The sequence below is a fragment of the Rhagoletis zephyria genome, unplaced genomic scaffold (assembly GCF_001687245.7).
Source record: "Rhagoletis zephyria isolate East Lansing unplaced genomic scaffold, Rhagoletis_zephyria_1.1 Rzeph_scaffold_00244, whole genome shotgun sequence".
NCBI lineage: Eukaryota > Metazoa > Arthropoda > Insecta > Diptera > Tephritidae > Rhagoletis > Rhagoletis zephyria.
In genome coordinates, this window is record NW_016157328.1 from 244,779 (window position 1) to 272,187 (window position 27,409).

The 27,409-nt window shown below is 34.4% G+C and overlaps 1 protein-coding gene across 1 annotated transcript in view; it reads right to left on the reverse strand.

Moving 5' to 3' along the window:
- The window catches only part of Rfx (regulatory transcription factor Rfx), a 154,146-nt gene that overhangs the window by 51,808 nt on the left and 74,929 nt on the right, over positions 1-27,409 (reverse strand). Inside the window, exons 3-4 of the mRNA XM_017609658.1 lie at positions 17,059-17,585; positions 16,751-16,985 (exon numbers count right to left, since the gene is read on the reverse strand). Coding sequence (XP_017465147.1) covers positions 16,751-16,985; positions 17,059-17,346 — 523 coding nt within the window. The 5' untranslated portion in view covers positions 17,347-17,585. The remainder of the gene's footprint in view (positions 1-16,750; positions 16,986-17,058; positions 17,586-27,409) is intronic.

The window sequence follows — 27,409 nt, forward strand, 5'->3', positions numbered from 1 at the left end:
GAAATATAGCTATCGTTTGGCATTATCAAGTTTGGCTATGTTGATTTTTATTTTTTGCTTTTGTTAGTCTCTTTTCAAGATATGCCCATATGTACACGGATAAGTTTTTATCAAAACATCAAAAAGAAGAAATATTTTCGTTATTTTATTTTGAATTTGAGAGGTATTCTAGAGCACAAGAAGAGCCAAATAAATCATAAATAGATATGGTTTCTTATTGTCCTTTAGATATGAGTGATTGCCAACTTTGATACGTTTGTGTGTTAAAGTAAAAAGGGTGAGTTATGCAGCACAAAAATATGATTTTGAGCGCCCTTTGAATACACGTAGCCAATAAACTTTTGTGTGAGGGGGCACAAAGGTCATTTAAGATGTTATCTAAATCAATTGATGTTCGGGCGAACAATTAAAAGAAGCCAAACATGTGCCCTGCTTGATCGCTTTCACAGCAAATATAAAAAAAACAAATAAAATATTAGGTGAATAATGCACGTGCTTGTCCAATTTCGAGTAAGTATATACAGATTCAACTCAGTTTATAGGCATAAAACACTCATCCCATATTAAAAAAAAATACAATAGTGTAATCTTCTTTTAATAGCAGGTTTTTGGCAAGATCTTTTTTCCATATTCTCGCTACGCATTCTCAAAGGTCGGATTGAATTTTAAGCTTTTCTGCACTAATGGTTTAATGAATCGTAGCCCAACTTAATCAATGCGGGTATTTTCAGTTGGTATACTGTAATACTCTACGCCAACTAATCTCTTGTATTAAGAATTTGTAACCATTTTAGAGGGTGAGACAGGCACAGTGTCATAAAACCATATAATAATTTTGTAGAATGGCATTTATTATACAAACCAGTTTTGTGCAGAAGCAACAAACAGGTCAAACGCGTTGATATTTGGTAATGTAAATGACCAATCAGTTTATATGTATTTGTGGTGTATGATTTGAACAAATTCGGTCTTTTGTCTATCGTCGCCCGAATACACAAAATAAAAACCAGAAACAATACATAGGTCTAGCTATTATTGCAATATTACCAGAAACTTTTATTATAATTTAAAAGTGGTTTGTTGAACCCAGAACATTCAAGTTCTTTCACAATACTTTTTCTGTTCAAAATTTTCAAATCGCTAGCTGCAAAACTCGAAAAGACTGTCTGAAAATATCATGTAACTTTTTTCTTAGTGCTTATACCATATATGTAATAGTCCTATATTGGTAGTAAGAGCTAGTACCGTCCCAAAACACTACAGTAAAGATATATCAATAAACACGTACGAAAGAAAAGGAACACATACGTTTATAAATAAACATGTACACAACACATATACAAAAACGGCGCTAAAGTACACAATACATTGACAAAAACGGTACTAGACTGTCTCGCTTTGATTTCGGAATGCTTACACATTGAGAAGTTAGCTTACTGCCAATATAGAAGTATTACATATATGGCTTATACAGATTTTTCAGGAAATGTATACTCGCTGCCAGCAATTGGAAGAGAACTTTCTGGCTATTAGAAGGAAATAAGGGATACTTAGTAGGTCATTCCACAAAAAAAATGTTTCTATAATTTTTTATCTTCTTAACACGCAATACACGATTTTTATACAATGAAAATTTTAAAATTAAATCAAACCATGGAAGTTCGTTTAACCCCTCTATTCTAACAGGGTCACAAAACCTAGCTCATCACTTCTAATGCGCCGAAATATGTGTAAGATGTGTAAAATGTGTAATGTAAGTTCATACAATATTATTTTTATTTTCTTAGTTTGTTTGACTTTTTCAATTAATGTGCAAACGATCATATTCAAAAAAGACATAATAATAATAATAATAATAGATTGGCGCTTACACCAGACCCTGCGGAACGGTAGCGCGTACTTCTCACCACTACACCACGGAAATAATAAAATTATGTCTAGTACGTACTTACCAGATTTATTATTTGATTTATTATATTTTGGCTCTTTTACTAAAATTTTTGAACTGCTTTTTATAATGTTTAATTAGTTTAAATTACGTAGAATGTGGGCGCGTTTGAACTTGTAATCTATATATCGTTACCTTAATTCACAAAGGCCCTAACTCACAAATTTTTTATTTTATAGGAGAAGCAAAAAACATTATGAAAAATCAAATCATGCATACGTACAGGGTTTTTTTAATAAGTGGCATAACTCAGTTGTTTTTGGTATTAACACTTTCAAATTTTTAGTCAAGGTGTATTTTAATGTATCCTGTGAAAAACGCAGTTTCGAAAAACTGTTGGTTAGAGCCTTTGTGAATTAGGGTGACGATATGTAGGTATATGCCGAATAATGGAAACCAACTTTAAGATACCTCCCGTATTTTAAATGTCAAAGGCAATTTCATTACAACTGAAAATATTGTCTGATCGAAAAAGTATATGCACTAAATCCAATTTAAATGATTAGTCTATGATTTTATTGCAAATGTCCCAGTCGCTTCGATCCTTATTTTCATCAAGAAGATTCGCAGGACCTTCAATGAAATTAGTAATAGAGACCAACAGTACTCCGAAAAAATTTTCAGTGGAATCCTATAATTTCAGAATTTAGCCAACGAAGGAACGCACCACCCTACCATAGTTCACATCAAATATTATGTACGTAAATAGGCCACTGTGCTCCTGATGCTCAGTGCTAACAAAACACCTTTTGGGCAAAACGGATGTTTCTGTAAATTCGAAATATAAGAAGAAACTACAAATGAAGAACAGTGTGCGCACATACATACATACAAACGTATGTACATATATGGCACGGCGGGAGGTTATTAGCGAGTCGCTGAGTCGCTCACTCGATGCATCCTTTCGTCAGCCAGCAGGCTGCGTGTCGGAGAGTACACGAGGCTGTTAGAGCGGGGGTATTAGTTACCAACTGCATTGAACAACAAAAGCTTACGTATAATTTAGTGGGGTGGAGATTTGTAATAAAATCAAGTATCATCACTGACAACAATATTGATTGTGAAGTGCCAAACAACACAGCAAACATATGTTTGTATGTATGTATAAGTGTGCCAACAAAAATTATCATGTTTAAATCGCAAAACCCTTATTAAACAAATCTCTATTTTGTTCAGCAACAGCATAGGGTGAGGCCAATTTACCTTACCTGAAGGCTTTGCGTAACTGATACAGATAATACACTAAGAAAAACGTAACATGATTTTTTCAGAGTACTTTTTGGTTTTTCCATGTTAGCGATTTGTTATTATTACAAGCTTTTATTTAACTTGCTCTGTATGTATGTAAGTACACTGCCGATAAAAAGTATTGGCACAGCTGCTTTTTTACAATGCGGCATATTCTGGACTTCGTACGAATCGAAAATTTTAAATATTTGTATAGAAAATGAGAGGAAAATTTCATGATTTCGTACGAAAACAAGAATACGCCCCAATATAAGCAACAATTTTTATTGTAATATTTTTCCGAAAATTTTTTATAAAAATATGGCTTATTCCATAACAAAAAACTCTGCAACCAAAAATTCAGCAAATTTTCAACTTTTTAATCAGATTTTTTAGAATTTTTTGAGTATGCAGATTGAATTCTAGTATAAAAAATGCAAGTTCGGAGTTAGTCAAAAATCGCATTGATTTTTGAGATTTTTTTTGTTGAAGGTATTTTGCATTTTTTTTCATCAGAAGTATTTTCGAAAAATTTTTTTGTATGGAAGACTGCGGAAAAAAATTTCCAAAAATCAACGGTGATTCGTAGCTACTTAGAACTTCTACTTTATTACATACTCAAAAAATTCTAAAAATCTGATTAAAAAGTCGAAAACTTGCATGAAAATTTGCGGAATTCTCGCGAGTTTTGCACAAATTTTAGAAACTATATTTTTATGTTTTTTGTTATGGAACAATTAGACCAAAAATAGAAGTGAAGTTACGAAAATTCCCACCCAGCTGAAAATTAGTAGGATAGTTTAGAACACCATCATAAATGAAATCTAGAAAGTCCTCATCGATCCGATACCTGGAAAAAAAGTAACTCGGAGTCAAAGGTCACAAAACTGGGGTTTTCGAGATTTTCAGCAAAACGGTAAGTTTGTCATAAAATTAGTTTATTCAAAAATTGTATGTCAGATAATTATCTATAAAAAATGTCTAAATACTTTTTGTCCTAAGAGCCAACGTTTCCGAGATATAATGATTCAAAAAGTTGGAAGATTGTAATCGTCATAATATGCACACGTTTCTACGCCACCTTTGTTGTACTTATACATATTATGCCGATTAACACTCTTCCAGCTTTTTGAATCGTCTAAACTAATTTTATGATAAACTTGCCGTTTTGCTGAAAATCGCGAGAAACCCGTTTTTGTGATATTTGACCCCGAGTAACTTTTTTCCAGGTATCGGATCGATGAGGACTTTTTTTAGATTTCATTTATGATGGTGTTTTGAACAATCCTACCAATTTTCAGCTCGACGGGAATTTTTGTACCCTCGAATGTCTAAATTGACCGGACTATGAACCATATTTTTATAAAAAATTGTCGGAAAAATATTACAATAAAAATTGTTGCAGATATTGTAAAATAGCATCTGTGTAAATACTTCTTTGCCGGCAGTGTATGTTTGTTAGGGGCAAATCTTGAAATCAATTTTTGGCCAACTCCCGCTGACCGAGACACTTGAAACTTCACAGTTGGCGTATTGATGACAATACAATACGAAAGATGGGTTAATCCGATAGGTGGCGCAGGAGTCGAGATATTTGAAAAACCAGTATTTATGGTGCGATTTCGTTCATATTTAGAAAGCTTGCTCTAAAAATATTTGTTTTTACTATTAACTTATTTTTGAACAGAAAAAGTATTTTTTAAACAAACTTGAGCATAAGTTTCTTTGATCGATCACAGAGTGGTGTTATCTAGCATGGTGGAATTATCCCAGGTGAAGTAATTAGAGCAAGAAGAAAGATTCTGAAAGATTCTTATTTGAAAATTTTACTACAAGGCAGCCTAATGCCAGAATATACAGCGAGAAAGCTGTTTTATTACTGCACCTGTATATTGCGCCATGTTGTTGAGAAATTTGTATCAAGAATGAGTTGATCTCAATAAAAAATTTCCAAACAATACCACTCTTTAACTATCAAAACATACAAATCTGTCCAAAGCACCAATCGCGTGATTTGACCTTGATTGAAGGCGAAAATTTGACATGACGCTTACGTGTTTGCTAGCTTACAGAAGGGTTGGGATTCGAATTTGATTATACGGAACGCATAATTTAAATGTTTTTATTTTCTTTCCGTGTTTTTTTTTTATATTACGAAAAAGCATTTCTCAAGTGCAGAACGAAACCGCATTCAAACGAAAAAATCTCTAAAAATAAATCTGGTTATAGTAAACAAAAGGTCGTGTGGCACCAAATCATATATGCTTTAACTTAATACAAAGGGGATATGGTTTTTTTTCAGTGTAGCTATGCGATAGGATACTGTGCTTGCTGTATGGCGCAAAGAACAAAGCTACTGCGGTATTTTGAAAATAAAAATACAACAATTACACGCCAGAAAAACTGGTGATCCGCTGATGTTCAGCCCACCGTATTACAAACTCTCGCGGTGTCATAACAAATAGAGTAACCCTTCATAGCTCATCATTGACAAGGTAATGAGGTTCACGCAGGAGATACATTTGTGTCATTCTACACCACTAGATTTTGGTGTTGTTGTAACATTGATACGCACATTCATATATGACACACGTGCGCCACAGTCGTTGTTGCAGCCCGCAGTGCGATTGTTGCAGGTAAGATTCATTACAAATTAAGTCCTTTTAATTGTGATATCAACAATAAACAAACCGAATTGGCAGCCACACACACATCAAATGAAATGAAGCGAGCAGTACAATGGTTGGAATGGTGATGCTTACAATGTGCACTGTAGTTGCAAGTGCATAGCAGCAGGAAGTTGCTGGTCGGATTAATTATTGCTTCACTGGTAATTGGTTGTTTGCTTAGTTTTTTTTTTGTTCTAAGACTAGTTCGAATAGTTAGTACGGCTACTGAGAAATATACAGCCAGCGTCAAAAATATGCATACTCTGACGTTTTGACGATTTTATTTATTTATAATTTCTACACCTTTTTTTTATTTTTTGTTTTATAAAAATATAGTTCATTCAATAACAAAACCACAAGAATAAATTGTTTTAATTACATACGGAACTCGGGGAAAATGCAAGAGATACCAAGAAACTCACAGTTGTAGCCGCCTTTGAGCGGCAAATGGATTTTATGAAAAAAAAAAACACTTTTCGTTGCAGAAATACACCCGTTATTAGAAATAACAACAGACCCAGACCTTGCGGAGTGGTGGTACGCACATCTAACCATGAAATAAACTAGATAGGTCCCAGACAAATGTTCGGTAAAAATGGCCTTTTGGCTTTCAAGATATTCTTGGGCATGATTTCTACACTTTCGCAAATGCTCAAAGCAATTTGGTTAAGCATTTTCCCCGCAGTGAAGTCGAAAGCTTACAAAAATGGTTTGTGAATGCGCTAACAGCTTCTGCTGGCGATGAATATCGTTGTGCACAAAGTTTATCCTTAATGTACGGGAACAAAGAAAATCCATAAGGTGCCAATTCAAAACAGTGCATCAGATTCGATGTTTTGAGTGCTTAAAAAATCAATTATTTGGCGAGATGGGTATGAGTTCGCATTTTCTTTACAAAAACCAGTTGTCGTTTTCGTGGTTTTTTCTCCATTCGCCCAAGACTGTTGACAAAACAATGTTTGGGTATCACTCAGAATCGACTGTTTTACGTTCATCTAATGCCACTGAAGCCACATGACAGGTTATTGCGAAGACACAGACGCCTTCAGGAAGGGATTTTTCAATAAGATCTTCTATTTGGAAGATTTATTAAAATACCCTCCAAGCGGAAGTAAAATAAGTGTGTTTTAAAAGCCTTGCCATTAGAAGGCAGGTGTATTTCCAAGGCAACCAAAATCAATGAAAACAAGTATAAGATCGGGCGAAAGCGAATTTTATATACCCGGCGCAGGTATCAACTTTCGTTATTAATTTTATTAAAAGCACCGAGTTTGGTAGTAATTGATAAATCGGTTACTAAGAAACAAATTTTTGGTCATAAGTGGACGAAGCCACGCCCAAAATCCAAAAATTTATAATAATCTAATTTTCTGCTTAGTGGTCATTGAAATAATCGATTTTGAGTAGTTACCGATTTATCGCAGTTTCCGTGTTTCTGTAAAATACCGTTATATGGGAGGTGGGTGTCGCTATTGCCCGATTTCAAAGATTTTCAACAAATTTCTTAGCTGGATCCCAAGAAAGGCTCGTACCGAGTTTGTTAAGGATTGGTGAAGCGGCTACTGAGATACAGTATTTCATCATAAGTGGGCGTGGCACGTCCCTTTTCCAAAAATTTCATAATAATATTATTTTGCACCAAAATTCTATCTCACATACTGATTTTGAACAATTTGGATCCAATATTTACTGAAATATCATAGTTTATGCATTTTTCGAAAATATCGTTATATGTGAAAGGGCGTGGTAACAGTCCGATTTCGACCATTTTCAATAGCAACCAACCTACCTTGGATAAAAGGCATCATATATACCAAATTTCGTTGAGATATCTCAATTTTTGCTCGAGTTACCGTGTACACGGAAAGACGGACGGACGGACTTCGACTTCTCTTTTTATTCTGATCATTTATGTACACATTTGTCTATATCTATATCGATTCCTGTAGGTTGTTACAAACAACCGTTATGCGAACAAAGTTATAATACCTTGTGCACAAGTGCGCTCGGGTATAAAAAAAATCGCAGTAGACGCATCGGTGTGTGCCAACTGCAAATTTAAATTCAAACTGTTTTATTATAATGGCATGCTAATTTTTTCCATCTAAGGGAATGTGTAGCAGAAGGCCTGCCTGGAAACTCCGGCTATTCCATACAAAATGAAAAGGAGTAGAGAATCGAGTACGGAAGGCCGATTGCTTAAAAAGATTCGAAAATGGGGGCTCCCAGAAGGCCTCTTATTTTCTAATTCATCCAACGAAAACCTTCCTTTGATATAAGCATTTATTTGTCTACTTAAATCTTTGAAGTAACTGTAAACAACGTACAGTAAAACGTTCAAAGTACGTTAATGCGAAAAATATCAAATTTCACGATGAACGCACGATGTTGCGAAATCTAAAGACTAGTTTAGTGACCCCCGTAGACTGCCGACAGAGTTCATAATTGGTTTACAAACTTTAAATACAGCATTTCGCTAGCTTAGAGTGAAAGGTAGCTAGGTCTAGGTTTTTTTAAATTTTAAAGGAGAAAATAAACATCCTTCAAACTCATTTTCTTCGGCCTCTTACTTTTCAAAATGTTCAATCAGAAACAACTCTAAACGAATCAAATTCCACAACGTTGAAGAACATTTGTGGTACTCTTTGGGAGTTATCATGTTTTCTGTGACTAGTTTCGACTTGGCAAATTCGCGCATCGCTGCTCTGGATTTAGTCCAGAGTCCAAGAGAAACTAGTGCTTCCCAATAGCCCTTTGCAGCCTACCAAACAGCGCTGCTCTCGGCCTAATCCATTCAGGCAGCCCGTTGAGCATTGCCAATCCTGAACGAACTGAATCAGCAATATGAGAAGCGAAGACACGGCTTGGAAACGAGTCCTGGTTCTGGGGAGTTTCTGTCCATTCGTATGACGTGACCAAGTCAGTGTAGCCGCTGCTGCTGTTGTTGTTGTTGTTGTTGTATCCGCTGTATTTTAATTTGCTGCACTATGTCTATATCGTTATAAAGCTCAAAGACCCATCGTTAAATCGTCTGCAGTATTCATCATGGCCAACGCGCAAAAGCCCGTAAATTTTTTGCAGAACCTTTCTCGCGAAAACTCCAAGAGCCGCCTAATCAGATGTTTTCATTGTCTATTATGCCTCTGAGGCATACAGTAACATGGCATGATGAGTGTAATATGTAAGGGGTGATCCATATAGACTTTTTTTTTAAATTTTAAATAAAACACTTAAAACAGAACTGAATTTCTGAACTTTTATTCACAGTGGTCTTGAAACAATGATAGGTATGACTAAAATGCCAACCAAAACTGCTTGCATACCTGTTTTGGAAGGCACCCATACACCAATATGCAGTTGGAATTAAAATCATATCTGCTCCTATGCCTAAAATATTGTCAAATGAAAATTTGGAAAAAATTTAACTGCAATTGTTAGTATTTCTTGTTCAACAGAGTATTCTAAAGTTATCGTTTTGTATATTAGTGTAAAAGAAAAACAGATAGTATTTTTCTCGATGATAATATTTCTGGTGTAAGCTATTTGATTGCACATCATGTCTTCTATAAGTCATCCGCAACATAAGTGTAATCACGAAGAGAACAGATTTAAAGTGTGCGCGCCTTGNTATTTTATATTGACTTTGTAAATTTATAAAATTTATGCAATAAGAATTATTAAAATATGCAATTATGTAATATTATCTCTTGAATAACTAAGTTAAAATATTTTATGCTTATCACGTAAGAAAGTGTTATAATTATATTACCATAGACCTTCGCGATTATATAACTAGATTTGGAAAGTTCTAGATCAACATTTTATAATATTTTAAGCATAGGAGCAGATGGAATTTTATTTTCAACGAAATTTTGATCTATGATTATGTACAAAGACAGTTATGTAAGCCGTTTTGGTTGGCATTTTAGTCATAGCTATGGTTGCTTCAAGACCACTGTGTATTATTACCCAAAAGAACAATTTACTATTTAATAAACAAGTAATTTTTAAGCAAAAAACAAAACCGATTTCACTTCTCATATAAAAATGTAAGATTATCGTTAATTTCTTCATGATCCAATGATCGGATTTAAACTAAATTAATATGGGCTCACCTGTGAGGTAACACCTTTCCTTTAAAAAAGGAATTATAGAAATCGGTTAACGTGGTCCAAAGTTATGCGGTAATATACATAAAAAATATATATATATTCCGACGAATTGACAACCTTCTCCTTTTTGTAAAGTCGGTTAAAAAGAACAATTTTTTTTTGTTATTTTTATTATATTTATATTTTTGTGTATAACTACACCGGAAAATATAATAATTTTTCAGAACTAAGTATATAAATACGAACTCTATACCTTCAATGCTGCAAAAGTAGAAGAATATCTAGGTTTTATGAGCATGAGCGTGCGTGGCGTGAGTCCGATATATTTTTTGTGCGTGCGTGAGCGTGATAAAATTGTATTTCTGTTTACGTGATTGTGCATGACCTGATTTAAAATCTTCTCACGCGCGCATCTCTAATTCGGAGTCTACGATTCCCAGAGGATGATTACCTTATTACTTAAAAAAATAAAATTTAACTCAGTTCAAACGGATTACCTTTAAAGCCAAAAGGTTCGATACAAGAGGTACTTTTATTTTTAGAAGGTACTTTTCTACTACTATACTAGAAGGAACTTTTACTTATTTCACTTTTACTTTTAGTTGAATTTTAATTAATATGGGATTTTTTCTTCGAAAAATTTGTGACAAAATTAATTTTTTGTTTTTAATTTTTTAAATTAGTCATTTTTCCACTTCAATATTTTTTTCTCAAAAAACTAGACGAGCTAGAAAAAAACGGATTTGAAATCATCATCAAAAAATCTAAAGGATCAGGTTTTCGAGATCAAACTCGTCCAAATTTTGTTGAACCGGGTAATTATGAGTTCACTGCATCTCGGATTTGAAATTTGTAGCTATAAACGATTTGGCACTTAGTTTTCAAAAATGGGTTTTGTCCGGTTTCTTCTCTTTTGTGGGAGTGTTTTGCACTTACGAAACTTGTCCAGAAATATAAAAAATAAACCTACATATATATGAGCCATTCTTTTTTAAGTCTGACGGATTTCGTAAAAAAAAATTATGTCGTGTCTCCGATTCGCTTAAAATTTTGTTTGTGGGTTCTATACAGGAAATAAGCTTTGAGCCAATCGAAAGAGTGATACCAAATTTGGTGTCCGATATGAAAAAGAATGTCTCATATAAGAAATAACTTTAGTAACCATGACCAAATTAATCTTTCCGCGACATATATACCGTTGACGTAATATAGAAAGGCCCTAAATGACATTTTTTTTCGAAATCTGGTTTTTTGCATTCTCAAGAAGCTTAAACCTAAACCCATCATCCCTAAAAAATTTAGAACCGTAACTCAAAAGCGAAATTATTTCTCTCTTTAAAAAGCTCTAACTGAACGAATGAAAATTTCGGACAGCAAAAAACCCTGTGTGTATAGTCTGTGTTCGTAATTTGGTGTGAAAAGTATCAAATAAATAAATAAAACCAATAAATAGTGAAAAATGGGGCAGCGGCGTGCCACAAATACAAAAATGGTAAGCAGTATACTGACATATCTAAGACAAAGGACCGGAATGTTTTCTGTTAAAGGCCATACAGTTTGTTAAGGGAATCATGCTCGTCGTACTTTTGTCTAAAAAATTGCCGTAAATGCCTTCCTTTTGATGAAAATGCTCGAAAATAAATTTTTAATTCATTCTGGGAGATGTCGTGGGACCAGAAGAAGAAATAAGTTCGCGGTCTAATTAATTTTATTCCAAAGAAGTGACAGACATCTGACAGTTACATAAATATTATACACTATCTTGCTAGTTCATAACACAAAGCAACTACTAGCTTGTTTTGATATGGAACAAAATATATTGGATTTTACCTGAATTTAAAAAGATCTAACTGAATAACACAGTAGGGAGGCAAAAATATCACAGCTAAACGGCCAAATACGTAAAATTAATTTTGGCCTCTAGATTACGATGGCGTTTTCTCAAAATCCGTATCACGTCAAAATTTTGAGATGTTTAGGGGGGAACTTTTAGAGTTGTGAAAGAGAATTTTTCGTCGTTTAAAACACTGTGCTCAGGCTTTGAATTTTTTTCTGGGCAAAGGTTTTGATAACTGATCTTACTTAACTGAGATCTTTTAAATTCAATGGCGTCCTCCATTTTTCCAGATTGGCTATAGTTTTCGAGATAACGGTTCTTGAAAATCTGCTTAAATTTTAGGTTTTTGTTTGTTAATAATTACCCCAGTTTTAAGGTTACTTTACTAAAATTTTGCACGTGACTGTATTTCGATATTACTTTAGCTATTTCTGAAAATCATGGAAATCGGTTCACTATAACATATAGCTCTCATACAACTGATTCTTCAGATATGTGGTTTTGCGTTACAACTCATATTTTATTTCGTAATATTTTTTTATAATAGTAGTTCATACACTGCTTGGACCTGAATTTGGGTTCTTTTCAATCCCACTCTGGCATATTTTTGCAGTTTCTGTTGTACGAATGGCTTTTTAATACCTTTTTTGTACTGTGAAAGCTGTTGTTCGTTAAAGTCAAAGTGACTGAGTAATGCTTTCAAATAGGTGGCGGTCTTTACCGCGTCTATTTCACATAAGTTGGGAACCAAAAAACACAAACCTAAAATCTACGCGCGCGGTTACTGTCATATTAATTGATGAAAAACATCGAAAATTTTGCAAAAAACTTTTATTCATCATATCATTGTCTTCGGAAACTCCTAAAGATGAAAAAATTAAAAAGCTTTGCAGTAAATTAAACAAGTTTTGTTTCGTTTGTGGTAAATTCGTTTTGAAATCAGACCAGCGTAAATTAGTCTCAAATAAAAATGCACTAGCATGCTATAAATGGTACTTTTTGCAATCTGAACCTGCACAAAATAAATACACTCCCGAATTCACATGTATTTCGTGCATTAGTGCGATGAATTTTTGGTGAACAAAAAAAAAAACGATTTTCGTTACCATTCGGTTTACCAATGATTTGGACAAATCCCGGAAAACACGAAGCTGAAAATTGTTATGCATGCACCAACAATACATTTGGTTTCAATCGAAAAAGTAAGTAAATTTAAATAAAACCATGAAATTATGTATAGTTTGCCCTCACCTTAATCGCTGAGTGTATGAAATAGGTAAAAGTTTCTGTATGTTTGGAAGGTACCACGCCTAAGTATAACCAACCTTGGAAAGTCTGCAGCAGATGTCCAAATTAAAAAAAAAAAGGGTGCAGAACTTTTTTAGTTTTTGTCCGCCGAACAAACAAATTAAACATTTGTATGTCGATGGCTGAGTGGAAGATCTACCTATCTCGCCAGCCAGTTCGAAATCACCCTACTTCAGAATTTGATTGAAGAACGCACTATTTCAGAATTTTTTGAAAAATATCCTATCTCAGAATTTTGTTGAAGAACGCCCTATCTCAAAATATATTGAAAATGTGCTGAGATAGGGAGTTTTTAAATCGGCAGCTGAGATAGGTCGATCTTCCACTCAGCCATCGATATATGCATATATATGTACGTACATATACTCATAAATATTTAATTCAATAGATCGGTCTTGTGTCGTCTACAAAGGTGTACCGAGCGCTCATTTACCTGTTGCACATATGTAGTGAACTCGAAACTGTCTATGATTACAAACGCCATTACCACTTGATGATGGATCTGATTACATTCCGATTGAAAACAATTTACCGTCTTTCATATCCCAAGAACACCTAAGCAGCATGGTGCGTAAATTAAATCTCTCCCATAACAACGTAATGATTTTGGCATCAGAACTGAAAAGCGTGAATGTTTTAGCACCAGGAGTAAAAGTAACGGCCTACAAACATAGACAAGATCCGTTTATGCAATATTGCAAGTTATCGGAAGATGGCACTCAGGCTTATTGCAGTGATGTTGCAGGTATGATGAATGAAATGGGAATTACTGACTATATAAATAATGCCTTTCCAAATCTTTACGTTGAAAAAATCCGTGAAGGTAGTTTTTTGATTGTATATGAGTGAAAATTTCGCAAGTGGTTGTAAACCGAATAAAATGATTTGTGCGAAAATATCTTGACCGTCCAATTTTGGGTGGTCCATTTGAGAGATTTTGGCTCATATATTTTATTATATCTCTCTCTTGCTTTAAGAACCTTACAATTTTTATTTCAGGTGTGCTTAATGGGCCGGACATCAGAAGATTAAGGAAGGATCAAGGCTTCTTGGAAATCCTTGATGGCACAGCAGCCGTTGCATGGGATGCAGTTCGGGCTTTAATTAAACACGTTGTGTAAAAATCGTTCACCATAATATGCCATTTTTATTGCGAGCTTGATGGAATCTTTTGAAGCCTTTGATGTGCACATGTCGCTTAAAATCCGCATGCTACACAGTCACTTTGACTTTTACGAGCAACAGCTTTCAACAGAAACCGACGAGGTAGGAGAGAGATTTCACCAATCCATTATGTGTTTTGAGGACTGATTCGCTGGAAAACGATTGAATTCAATGTAGGCGGACTTTTGCTGGTCGATCGCAGGGGGCAAAGATTATTAAAAAAATCATTCTAGCAATAGAAACTAGCAAAATATGCCAAAACGGGATTGAAGAGAGCCCAAATTTAGGTCCAAATAGTATATAAATATATAAATATTATAAAAAAATATTACGAAATAAAATATGAGTTGTAACGCAGAACTTCATATCTGAATAGCCAGTTGTATGGAACCTATATGTTATAGTGAACCGATTTCCATGAAAAAAGTTCAAAACCTGAGCACAGTGTTTTAAACGACGAAAAATTCACTTTCAGAACTCTAAAACTTCCCCCCTAAATATCTCAAAATTTTGACGTGATACGGATTTTCTGAAAACGCCATCGTAATCTAGAGGCCAAAATTAAGTTTACGTGTTTGGCCGTTTAGCTGTGATAATTCAAAACCTTAAAATTTACCTACAGTGTAATTTATTTCATAACTTCGCATTCACAAAGACCCTAACTGACAGAAATTCTACATAATTGACAAAAAATTAAAATTGATTTAAGTTATACTAGGTATTGATATTTAACATAAATTTCATTGATAAAATTAAATAAACATTTAATTTTTTTAATTATAGAACGTTTTTTGTCTCTCCTATATAAAATAAACTGCGTTAGTTAGGACCTTTATACATTTCATCAACGGCAGATATGTACATACATACTAGAGTGTTCGATTATTCGGCTTTTTTCGAGTTATTCGAAAAATTGCGATCTGAAAAAACAGGTCCCCGATTTTGAAATTAAAAAAACGGATAAAGCAGTTTTTTGCATAGTTTTCAAACCATAAAAATACATGTTGGTATGAAGCCAAGACAAAAAATTACAATAAAACTATGCACAGCAAAAATAGCTTTTATTTAGAAAAGAGCAAAGCAAAATAAATTCAAAGTTTTTTTTTTAAATCAAAAATGAAACAAATAAAAATCAGTGAAAAATTCACGTACTTATTTTAACATTAAATTATTGCTTCTATTATGACTTTCTTCAGATTTCGGACGTGTTCATGTTGCCGTAGCCGCGTGCTTAGAGGTGCTGTCACCCCGGAGGCCCATGGTTCAATTTCTGGTCCAAGCAACATAAAAAAGAAACTATTTCAAATAGCGGTCGCCCCTCGCCAGAGCTGCAAGTATCATAAAAAAGGTTCTTCGGAGGTGGAGTAAAAGCGTAGATCTCTCCATTTGTGTCCCAACATCAAGAAGCAGAACACGAATAGCAGAAACTCGGCCAAACACGTATACAACGATTAAGCGCCAAACATTTATTTATTGGAATTAAATATAATATACTGTTCATCCCCAAGTTACCTAGGATATACTTTTAAAATTATTTAACTTAAACTGGAAAAAGCTTAGAAAAAAACGAAATGTTTAAAATATGCTTTAATTGTTTTTCGTTCTTTCAGTCTGGCTTGCCAAATGTTGGCGAAGTTTTAAAAGCTTTTACAAAGTCCAAATTTTTTTTTCGATAGATTTTTTTAGTCGACTTCAAAAAAGCCATATTAAAGAAAATAATAGTTATAACCTTCTATTTGTATCAAAAAGAGTGGGTCTTAAATACATATACCGTAATGTTTTATCAGAGATTTTAGTTATTTGTAAGCGGTAAATTAAGTTCGTGTCAATTTAAAACCCCTTTTGGCATTCTGTACTCTCTTGTAACCGGTAAATTTTTACCCCCTTGTAAAGTGGTAACAAGATTTTGTTCCATGCGTAATGCAATACCAACATTTTTCCAAAATCCATAGTACGTCCCAGTAGATAATTTCAGGAGTTAAAAGCCCTTCCGAAAGGCCTTCCTGAGAGTCAAGAGGCCACTCTACATTCCTTTCTCCTTTCTTTTTTATATGGAGTGGCACAAATTGAAGGTCTTCTATAGGTACTCCAGAAGGCCTTTTGGAGGAGTTCTTTTAAAGTTGCTTCTTCAGTTTATAAAAATCATACATATTTGAAGTATTTGCTTACAGTTTATATCAAATCTTAAAATGTTTATTGAAATTTATTTGTAATGCTAAATAATATAAATTTATGCATTCGTGTAAATTGTAAATGGATAAGCCCTTTTTTCAGTCCTTCTCGGGTAGAATGGCTTTACTTAAGAAGCCCTAACTAAATTATATTCTGGGGTAGAGTTTCTGTAACAAGAAATGGAAACAATTTTGGTAACACAAAAACATAACAATATGTTCGGTTAAGTGCAGAATGGGTTGTAGTCTTAAGTCATTTTCAAACCTGCGATATATGGACACACAAATACAATTTTTGGAAGAATTGCACTTACCAGTAACCGTAATAAATTGGGGTGTGCCTTCGTCATCGTCCGCCGATTGCGTTTGCACTAGTGTTACCTGACCGTTGGCCACTTGTTGCGCCAATTCTACGTTGTCTTTAATTGCACTTAAATCAGGTAAATCGCCATGCGCTTCACTACTCGCCGAATTAGATGCATCCATAGGCACGACAACGCTAATAAGAGCAACTGCTTCATTTTGGTCATGAGCTACCAGTTTCTTGTGCTGTTGATATAAATACAAATGATAGATATTAATGGAAACAGAAATTCATAGACAATGGCTTCAAGCTACATACCTCTATCATAACATCATCCATATTCGTTGTAGGCACAACGTCCACCGCCGAATCCACGTATTCAAACTGCTCGCCATGTGAAGAGGAGGAACAAGCGTTGGCGGTTTCAATGGAAATCTCCTCATGTTTGATATCATGTGTGGCCAATACATTAGCTGTTGCAGAATTGGCACCATCTGCATTGTCGACGCTTGCTGGCGTGGTTGTTGCGGCATCGGCAGACGTTGGAGACACCACTGCGGCTGTTGAGATTACAAAATTTCTCTGACTTGCAAGTCGTGTGGTCATAATAATGTCCTATGACTCGTACTGCTAATGCGATCGATGCTTACTTTTATTTATTATCTATTTTATACATATATTTTTATGTATGTAGTTTGTATATTACAGTATATAGTTTATAAGTGTATATAAATTTTTTGAAGTGCTTTTGGTATTTTACTAAAATACTCTGACTAGATCTTAGTTTACAAATGAAGGCAACTGTTTATTCAAATTATTTGGTAACTTTTCTTTGATGATTACATCTGCAATGAAAATTAAGAAACATGTATGTAAATAAATATGTAATAAGAAGAGGCATGGGAAATCATATATCATCAATTATATAAATAGGCAATCACGTTTCCTTTACACCCCTTTTACGGCTAAACTATACTTCTAAGGTATAAACAATTATATATCATTAGAAAGGTATTTTGATGCTGATGTTCAGGCAATTTTTAAAAATTCAAATTAGTTTAACATAAAGCGAAAAAAATCAATTCAAAAGTCACACCAATACTAATGCCGTACATGTACATTGTTGGGGCTGAAATGCCTCCTAAATGTATGCTTTAATATTGATACTGAATTACAGAAATGTGCTAAGCAGCAGTTTAGGAATAAGATGTATGTCTGTATGTAAATGAATACTCAAATAAGGAAGAAGGTAAAGTTGAGTATGGAGAAGAAGAAAGGGATAAATACAGAAATTAAAATAAAAGTAAAGAAACCTAAATATAAAGACAAAGAGGAACGAAAATTTAAATACTTAACCTAATAACAACGGTGGGGGTGAATATGTAAATGAAGAAAAGAATGGACATATTTAGATCACGATAAAGGAAAATATAAAGATGAAGATGAAGACCAAGACGAGGAAGAAGATGAAGATGAGGATGAAGTTGAAGATGCAGGCGAGGAAGAAGATGAAGATGATGATGATGATGATTTTTATAAAAAAATATCAAGGAAAATGTTTACTTGAAAACATTCACTCTTGGTTTCCATGGTTTTACTATGGGCGGATGACAAATTTTCGAGTAAAACTCAGGATAAGGCAGATTGTGAATCAACATGTGGACACTTATTGGAGTCACTGTATATGTATGTACATAAGCATATACACACTCATAATACATAAATAATAATTGCGTTTTAAGAAAGTTTATGCCTCTAAAAGTGCGCGCGGAAATCACGAAAGTACATTACATACATACAGAAATACTGTATATTTACATACACACATACATATGTGTGCGCCACTGTGAAGATCTATTCGAATGTGTTAGTGCTGCCGGAAGTGCGGGTGTTGCTAATGATGACTTCAATTGCGGATCCACCTGGGGTGTTGCTATGAAATTAAACTTCTGCAGGTATTTTTTCTACCTTTTGACATTCATCTTTGCTTTCGGCCTTCTCCTACCACATATAAAATTTTTCCTTGCATGAAGCCGAACGTTTCTATGGTATCGGACACCGTCGCTAGGGACGCCAGTGAGCGTCGCGTTGTTTTTTCTGCCATCGATTCTGTGTAACTCGCACATTGGTGAGTACTTCGAATGGGAGATTTCGCTTTTTCAACTTTAATTGAAATACTTTATGACAAAATCAGCACAATAGTATATTGTGTGATTGGTATTTAATTGCATTTTATTAATGTAACAAGGCATCAAGTTGGCGAATGCAAAAAAAGTAACAAAAATCATCAATTTTTTGGGTTTCGTTGCGTTACGGAAAGTAGGTATGTAGGTATATAGCGTCACACGAAATGCAAAAGGGCGTAAAAAACATCGTCGCTGAAATACAAAAAGTCGTAACCAATAAAAAATTCAAAATTCAATTTTTGATTCATATGATGTATTTCATCGAGTTGCTACTCCCACCCCACATCATTTTATGAAAAAAATAAAATGAAAAATATTAGTCAGGACTTTTTCCATTCCAATTACGTTGTTGTTACGTACATATATGTATGATCATACATACTCTTCCTAAACTATTTCGAAACGGAATAGATAGCCCAGAATATCACGCACGAGAATATACCCGAAGTAAGGTTTGTTTGTCGTGAAGGGCGACTAAAATCCATTTGGTGTGTGTGCCCCAAATCGCATTCGTGCGTAATGGCTCAACGTTTAGATGATAATACTCCCACACGAGTGAAAATCCATCCACATTTACGGCAAGAGCGCGGATTCTGGAGGCCTCACCTCTTGCCATCGCTCCAGCGCATAGACCAGGAGTGCATCCTGAAGGAGAGTAGGGAGGTTTGGGTTTATTTTGTAAAATTTTGCATTACTTTTGAAAATTGAGCGCATTTTGTGTTTCTAGAACTTTTTATTAAAGAAGCAATTTTTAAGCAAAACACACAACCGACTTCAATTCTCATATACAAATTTAGGAGTACCGTTAATTTTTTATGATCCAATGATTGGATCTAAACCAAATAGCGGGACGACTCTTAAGGTACCATATTTCTAATAAAAAAAAGCGATTGAAATCGGTTCAATCGGTCCAAAGTTATTTAACAATGTGCAAGTTTCAAGTGGCTAAAAATTACCGTTGATTTTGTAGAATTTTTTTCGCCGAAGGTGTTGCGGGTTTCTTCCATATAAAAATAAATTGTGTTTATTCGTAATATGGAAGCAAATGCGGCAAAAATCTAAAAAATCAGCGGTAATAATAATAGATTGGCGCTTACACATATGTTAGTGCTTGGCCGAGCTTATCCTCCAAATTGTAGCGTACACATTGATGTTGTGCGATTGAATTTTTATAAGAAGCTGTTTTTCATGGCAGAAATACACTCGGAGGTTTGCCATTGCCTGCCGAGGGGCGACCGCTGTTAAGAAAAAACCTTTTTTTCTATATTTTTGCGATGTTGCTTTTACCAGGGATTGAACCCAGGCCCTGCGGAGTGTAAGCGCGCACTGCTTACCACTACACCTTGCACATTCCCTGACGGAAACAAGTGATTTTTTTTTTAAATTCAACTAATTGAAAGACTACATACTTAAAATAAATTCAATGAGTAAACGTTTCGAATTTTTATACTATTTTTGCTCAAAAAAACAATTTGTGTCTTGGAAGTATGAAAAAGCATCTGTGAAGTCCAGAACGCAAGCGTATTCAAAAGAAACATACTGACTTTGAAGTTGTGTAAACCAAATTCATTTTAAAGTATGTAGTTGAAGTTAAATGCAGAGTCGGACAGTCGACTTGCTGCTTGCGCACAATTCAAACATTTGAAAACCCATTTACATGTCTGGCTGTAGCTGAGCGTGCAAAGATGTTTGCTACAATTGGTCACCGCCAAGAATGTCCATGTTCAAATCTCATTTAATTTAAAATTTTGAATTTCGGGTTTTCTTAGTTACGAAAAAGTATCTGTGAAGTGCAGAACGAAAGCGTATTCAATCGCAACATATATACATAGACTTTGAAGTTGTTTAAGCCAAATTCATTTTAAAGTAGTTGAAAATACATGCAGGATAAGGCAATTGACTGCTTCCTAGGACATTGCCATGTTTAATAAATGAGTTCGTTGCAGGTAAAATACTGAAAATTTTGAAAATAAAGTAGTTAATAAGTTACTTTCAAACTAATTCAATTTCCTGCAGGGTTGTTAGACTAAAATTGAATGGGCTATAAAACTGCGTACTCAAAAAAATTCGACCACTTTTAAGAAAAAAGTTTGAAATTTAGGAGAATTTATTGAATTTTTTATAGTCGTTTACAAAGTTTAAAATTTGGGTTATGTGTTTTGTTAGAGAATGAACTGTATTTTAACTGAAAATTCTAAAAATTAATAATTAAACATAAGTGGCAAACAATATCACTTAGAAATGGAGGTGCCCTCGGAACGTCAAAACCTTCCAACTAAGTCAGGAGGTCTAGGGGCCAGTGTTGCCATTTTAGCCGTTTTCCGGCTAGATTTAGCCGGTTACGATAGAAAACAGCCGGAGAAAATTCGGTTTAGCCGGCAGCCGATTTGTTAGCCGTTTTGCAAAAAAAATTACCCGGTTTTAGCCGATTTTGCTATTTGCTATTCGCCTTATTTTATTAAAATTCAAATATACAAGTTTTTATTTCTACAAATTTAGTGATCCAAAATCTATTAGAAATGGCTAGTCTTATCCCTGAGAAATTTTTTTTTCTGTTGGGCTGTGTTACATTGAAAACAAATTTTTTCTAACCGGAAAAGTCTTCAGATAGTGAGCCGATTTCAATGTTTTTTGTTTTAAGCGAGTGACCCAATTACATATAAACTGGAACGCGCCATTTTAGTTGATTTCGAATCTTACAAATTTACAAATTTTGCTGAAATTTTGAAGAATTTTCATAATTTTTACACAAAGTCTAAAATCTGGATGTAGTATATGGTTTTTGTTAAGTAATGAGCTACATATTGAGCTAAAGAAAAATTGGCGAAACTTGCTTAAATTTTTGTTAAGAATGTCTTAAATTTAAGTGTGAAGTTTTACGCGCAACACTTAGAAAATAAAAGAGCACGAGTTTCGATGTGGAGCAAAACTCTCTGGGGAGACAATACCTGTGAAGAATTGCATCATGGTGCAAATATACTTTATTTTTGTTATCATTGTTATTTCCAAGTTGGTGGCCTTCAGCCGCACTAGAAGAAATAACCTCATCAGTCCAACTCCGGTTACGCCATCCACAGTATTTTTGCGCAAAATCCACCTCCAAATTTACAATAAATGAGCATATTTCAAACAGAAATCTTTATTTTAAATTAATGCTTAATCCCTTTGCTAGACGTATATGTAAAATTGTTATTTATTCGGGTCACGTGTTTGGACACGATAACCCAAAATCATTGTACAAATAACCGAACCGTACGCAAACTGTCTTACTTATGCATTTTTCTATAAACAAAAATTTTATAAAATGAAACTGCAATAGTTTTCATCTTATATGGATAATTCTGGTCACAAATACATAGTTACGTGCTTATATTTCTGTATAAATATTTTTTAGCAGCACCACATCTTTATCAGAAAATTCCGAGAATCCAAAAATTGGTACTGTTACAAGTTACAGGCCATCATTTTAACTTCCTGTTCCATGGATAACGGTACATCTTTTAGAGGTTAAAAAATATTTTGCGTCAGCAATTTGTCGTCGAACTTCACGTATTACGTACCCTATCCTCGGAAAAGCAAAGAACTTTATTTTCGAATCTTTACTCAGGTGTACCGAATTCTGACAGTTTGGAAACGCGCAACACTTTTAATATTTTCATCCAACTTCACTAACTTATTTTTTTTTTTACTTTTACAAGAATCAAAATTTCGTCTACTAGTGAATCTGGTGGCATGATTTTAGTTAAATGTCATAAACTTGTTAAAAGTTCGGCAACAACAACGTATGTTAACAGGCTAACCTAATATTCACGCACGCCGCCAATTTATTGTAAAAAATTTCTCATGCACATGCAACTTGTATGAGATCAACCGAAATTGAACGGCGTGCGTATGAAGCTAACTCAATTTCCAATTTTTGTTCTGCGTGACATTTTGATTTGACGTTTCGCTCAATGAAATCAAATGCAAACGCATGCAAGTCAATTTCGGGTGACGCAAAAAAACAAATTCGACGGCATGCGTACCAAAACGCAAGCCGCGAATATTAGGTTAGCCTGTAATATATTAAACTACCTTCTGTGTTTGTATCCTGGCGTTTTCTTTACTCGAAATAATGTTGCTCTGTTTTCCTCAGCCCTTTCACAACTTTACGTGTTCATTTCACAATATATTGCCCTCCGCCTAAGCAAAAGTGCCATACTTTTTGCTAATATAGTCATTTTGCGGGACAAAAAGCAACCTACTGCAAATGTTACAATATTTATAAGAAGTCAAAATTGTTTAATAGAGAAGAAAATGCCATAAGTTTGTAATTTATCTCTGTTTTTATATTTAAGTAATACAAACATGAACATATCCTTTGTTAAACAAAAATAAAGTGGTGTACAGTTTAGCTAGGAATAATCTTTGTTAGCAAAAAAAAAATTTAATGGATTTACTAGTCTTTCTAATTATAATTTATGTATTAAAAAAAAAGTTAATTCTAGTTGAAACATTTTAGCCGTTTTTAGCCGTTTTTTTGTCCAATCTAGCCGGTTACCCCAAAAAGTTCTGGCAACACTGCTAGGGACCCGGCCAAATTATTGTGAGATCGCAAAAGACTCTCCGCTCATCGCCGTAAATGGGAGGGCGAGTTCGTCTCAGCAGATGACTACTGCAGAAATTCAGTACTGCAAGAGCCATCCGACTGGGGCCGTCATTGCCTCCGGCACTGCAGGCAATGCTCATGGGTATGAGGAGAGAGATGGAACCATTGTGGTGAAATGCCTCTCCTAAGCTAACTGCCCAGCAGAAAACACGATTACCACAGAAAGTTAAGTGGAAACGAGCTAGGCGATGGGAATCGCTTACCTTTTCGCTTCAAGAAGGCATTATTTTAACACGAGCATGTCATTAGCCGTAAGCCCTTTCCCGCAGCATTACCTTCGAAGAAAGGAGGAACGCATGGATAAACAGAATCTATAGGAGCGAACAAAGAATGCCTTACAGGGAAACTAATGTAGAATGCCTAGATAAGTACATACTAATCTATATTAAATTGAAAACAGAAAATACAGATTCTCTTAAAAGATTAAAATTTTTATAAATCAGTTTTTATACATACATATGTATGTATTTAGTTATTTAGATATTACTTAAAAATTGGTGTATACATACATGCATATTTAATTAAGCTTCAAATTGTACTTCCTTAAGGCGCTGGCTCAACGCAGGCTTGCTTTGCGCGCCTTGCTGACTTCAATTTGATTTGATTTACTTTGAAAACTTGCTTGGCCGAATGGTGGCTTGGAACGCTGTCAAAGTAACCAGCTGTCTGGTTGAAAAGTCAATGTCTGTTCCCTTAACGTTAATAATTATTTCCTAACTCTAAAAAATGTATGAAAAACTTTCAGATTTATTTTTAAATTAATGCGAAATAATGTTTGTATTTAAAAGAAATGATAATAATGCTACATACATATCTATATCTACATTTACTAAAAAAACTATAACTTAAAAAAGCGATTTACTTGAAGAAGAAGTTTTTTCCTCTCGTGTAAAATTTGTAAAAGTGGGCTTTGCAACTTTTTACTATAAGATAACGATATATTAAATATAAATATGGAAACAATGAATCATTTTTATTTCATTTCGAATTACCTGCATTTTCTGTGAATTTTTTAAATTAAGTAAGCAAATTTTTGTTTGAATTTATGTATTTTGAAAGGAACATACCTCTTTGTCAAAAGCCTACAAAACGCTTTCAAATAAAACATTTGCCTAATTCAAACTTTGAGGCGCTTAAAGCAAGTGAAGAAAAGCTGCCATTTGGCCAGCGTTTTAGTATATTCCAAATAATTTTTGACACTTCTCGCAGCGAAGCAAGCAAAGCAAGCCTGCATTGGGCCAGCACCTTAACTCTTGCATTTCACTTTATTGACTGACTTCAACTTCGCTGCAAATTGAACAAAACAAAACATGATTTTTATGCGAGACAAATTTCCACAGAACGTAACGTTTGGATATTCATTCTATTTTTCAGCTGACTACGGCTGACTTCCAAANATTACTTAAAAATTGGTGTATACATACATGCATATTTAATTAAGCTTCAAATTGTACTTCCTTAAGGCGCTGGCTCAACGCAGGCTTGCTTTGCGCGCCTTGCTGACTTCAATTTGATTTGATTTACTTTGAAAACTTGCTTGGCCGAATGGTGGCTTGGAACGCTGTCAAAGTAACCAGCTGTCTGGTTGAAAAGTCAATGTCTGTTCCCTTAACGTTAATAATTATTTCCTAACTCTAAAAAATGTATGAAAAACTTTCAGATTTATTTTTAAATTAATGCGAAATAATGTTTGTATTTAAAAGAAATGATAATAATGCTACATACATATCTATATCTACATTTACTAAAAAAACTATAACTTAAAAAAGCGATTTACTTGAAGAAGAAGTTTTTTCCTCTCGTGTAAAATTTGTAAAAGTGGGCTTTGCAACTTTTTACTATAAGATAACGATATATTAAATATAAATATGGAAACAATGAATCATTTTTATTTCATTTCGAATTACCTGCATTTTCTGTGAATTTTTTAAATTAAGTAAGCAAATTTTTGTTTGAATTTATGTATTTTGAAAGGAACATACCTCTTTGTCAAAAGCCTACAAAACGCTTTCAAATAAAACATTTGCCTAATTCAAACTTTGAGGCGCTTAAAGCAAGTGAAGAAAAGCTGCCATTTGGCCAGCGTTTTAGTATATTCCAAATAATTTTTGACACTTCTCGCAGCGAAGCAAGCAAAGCAAGCCTGCATTGGGCCAGCACCTTAACTCTTGCATTTCACTTTATTGACTGACTTCAACTTCGCTGCAAATTGAACAAAACAAAACATGATTTTTATGCGAGACAAATTTCCACAGAACGTAACGTTTGGATATTCATTCTATTTTTCAGCTGACTACGGCTGACTTCCAAAACGTCAATTGCTTTGTATACGTACAAAGTATAATGTCCCATAACGCCGAACTACAAAATGTTGACTATGTATACTTTTCCAAAACCTATTCGAAAAGTTATCGAAACGCATCGCTAGAGCAATCAGCGCATCAGAAACAAAGTTGATGCTTCGTTTGTTTCTGTTTCCATTAGTGTTTTAAAAATGGAAAATTCAGAAAAATTGTTTATTGCTAAATTGAATATTTAAAATACGCAATGTATACGGTTGCAATGTGTCGCAACTCTGCATTTACAAACAGTTTGAATACCGCAGTATAACAGTTACCAAACATTGTATTGATACGTTTTGGAAGTCAGCCTACTTTGCAAAACAAGGAAGCGAAATAAATAAAATATTGTAGGACATTCTACTTTGTATTACCGGCAATGCATAAAAGAAGCGAAAAAATTCGAAGGCATTATAACGCTATGCCTTCTAGAACACGTTACCACTAAAAGCGATTACCGATTTTTTGCTGGGTGTTTACAGTGAATAGAGTACCCCTTTCAGGAAAGCGCTCTGCTAGATTCCAGATCCGGATCCTGCTTCCGTGCCTAAAATTCGCCGGTTGAAACCAAGAACTGGCGTGTCATTTCTCACAAAAAGGTAGCAACCAGGAAGGTAGAGAAGGTCCTACTCTGGTTGTGAAGATGGACTGTGGATACCCTCGGATCAAGGTACGGAAATCGCTCCAGTCTCTTTTTTGGGACAAAGTCTTTCATAATTGATCCCAAATAAATGACCAAAGCGATTCCTGCTATCGTTCTCAATTTTACTCGACCCAAGGTTCAAAATAATTTATTTCAACGATCCGTTAGCATTGGCCTAAGTAATGAAGTTCTTGCGAAATGAAATACTAATGTGCGCAGATGATCTTATGGAACCGGGTAGCGAGTAGAGGTATACGCCGCCTAGCCACGCCGCCGTCCTAGCCGTTTTTGTCATTCCTTCCGCGCCGCCGCAGAGTTACCAAAATATCGGCGCGGCAGCGGCGACGGCGACGTTCGGCGCCTAAGGAATTTTGTACAAAATTTTTATGATGTATGTACATTGAAGTACATCGTTTAAAGGAACTAAATACTACTCGTATAAAAACACAATTTTACGAATGAAAATTACATTATCAAAGCAGTTTTTTTTTGCATAATTTGCGCCACTGAATAAGAATATGATCTCCTTTATTTTTCCAAAAAGAGCGCAACTCAGAAAAAACATAGGTAAGATAGGGTCAAATACTGGTAATCTAATGATTTTTTTCCACAGTAGACAATTATTTTCAATACTACAACAATATTACTTTTTTTACACATACTACAACAACAAGAAAGTTATAACGCATCAAAAACTTGAACGCCAATATCTCAGAAAGCAGTTTTAACAGAAGCGGCCTCATTGCATTTAACTCCTAATTTTTGGAGATAAAACAAAGACAATTTGATTTTCCTGTGTATTTTTTTTTAGTATGTTAAAACACTTTTTTTTGCTAATTTTTACATTCGCTAG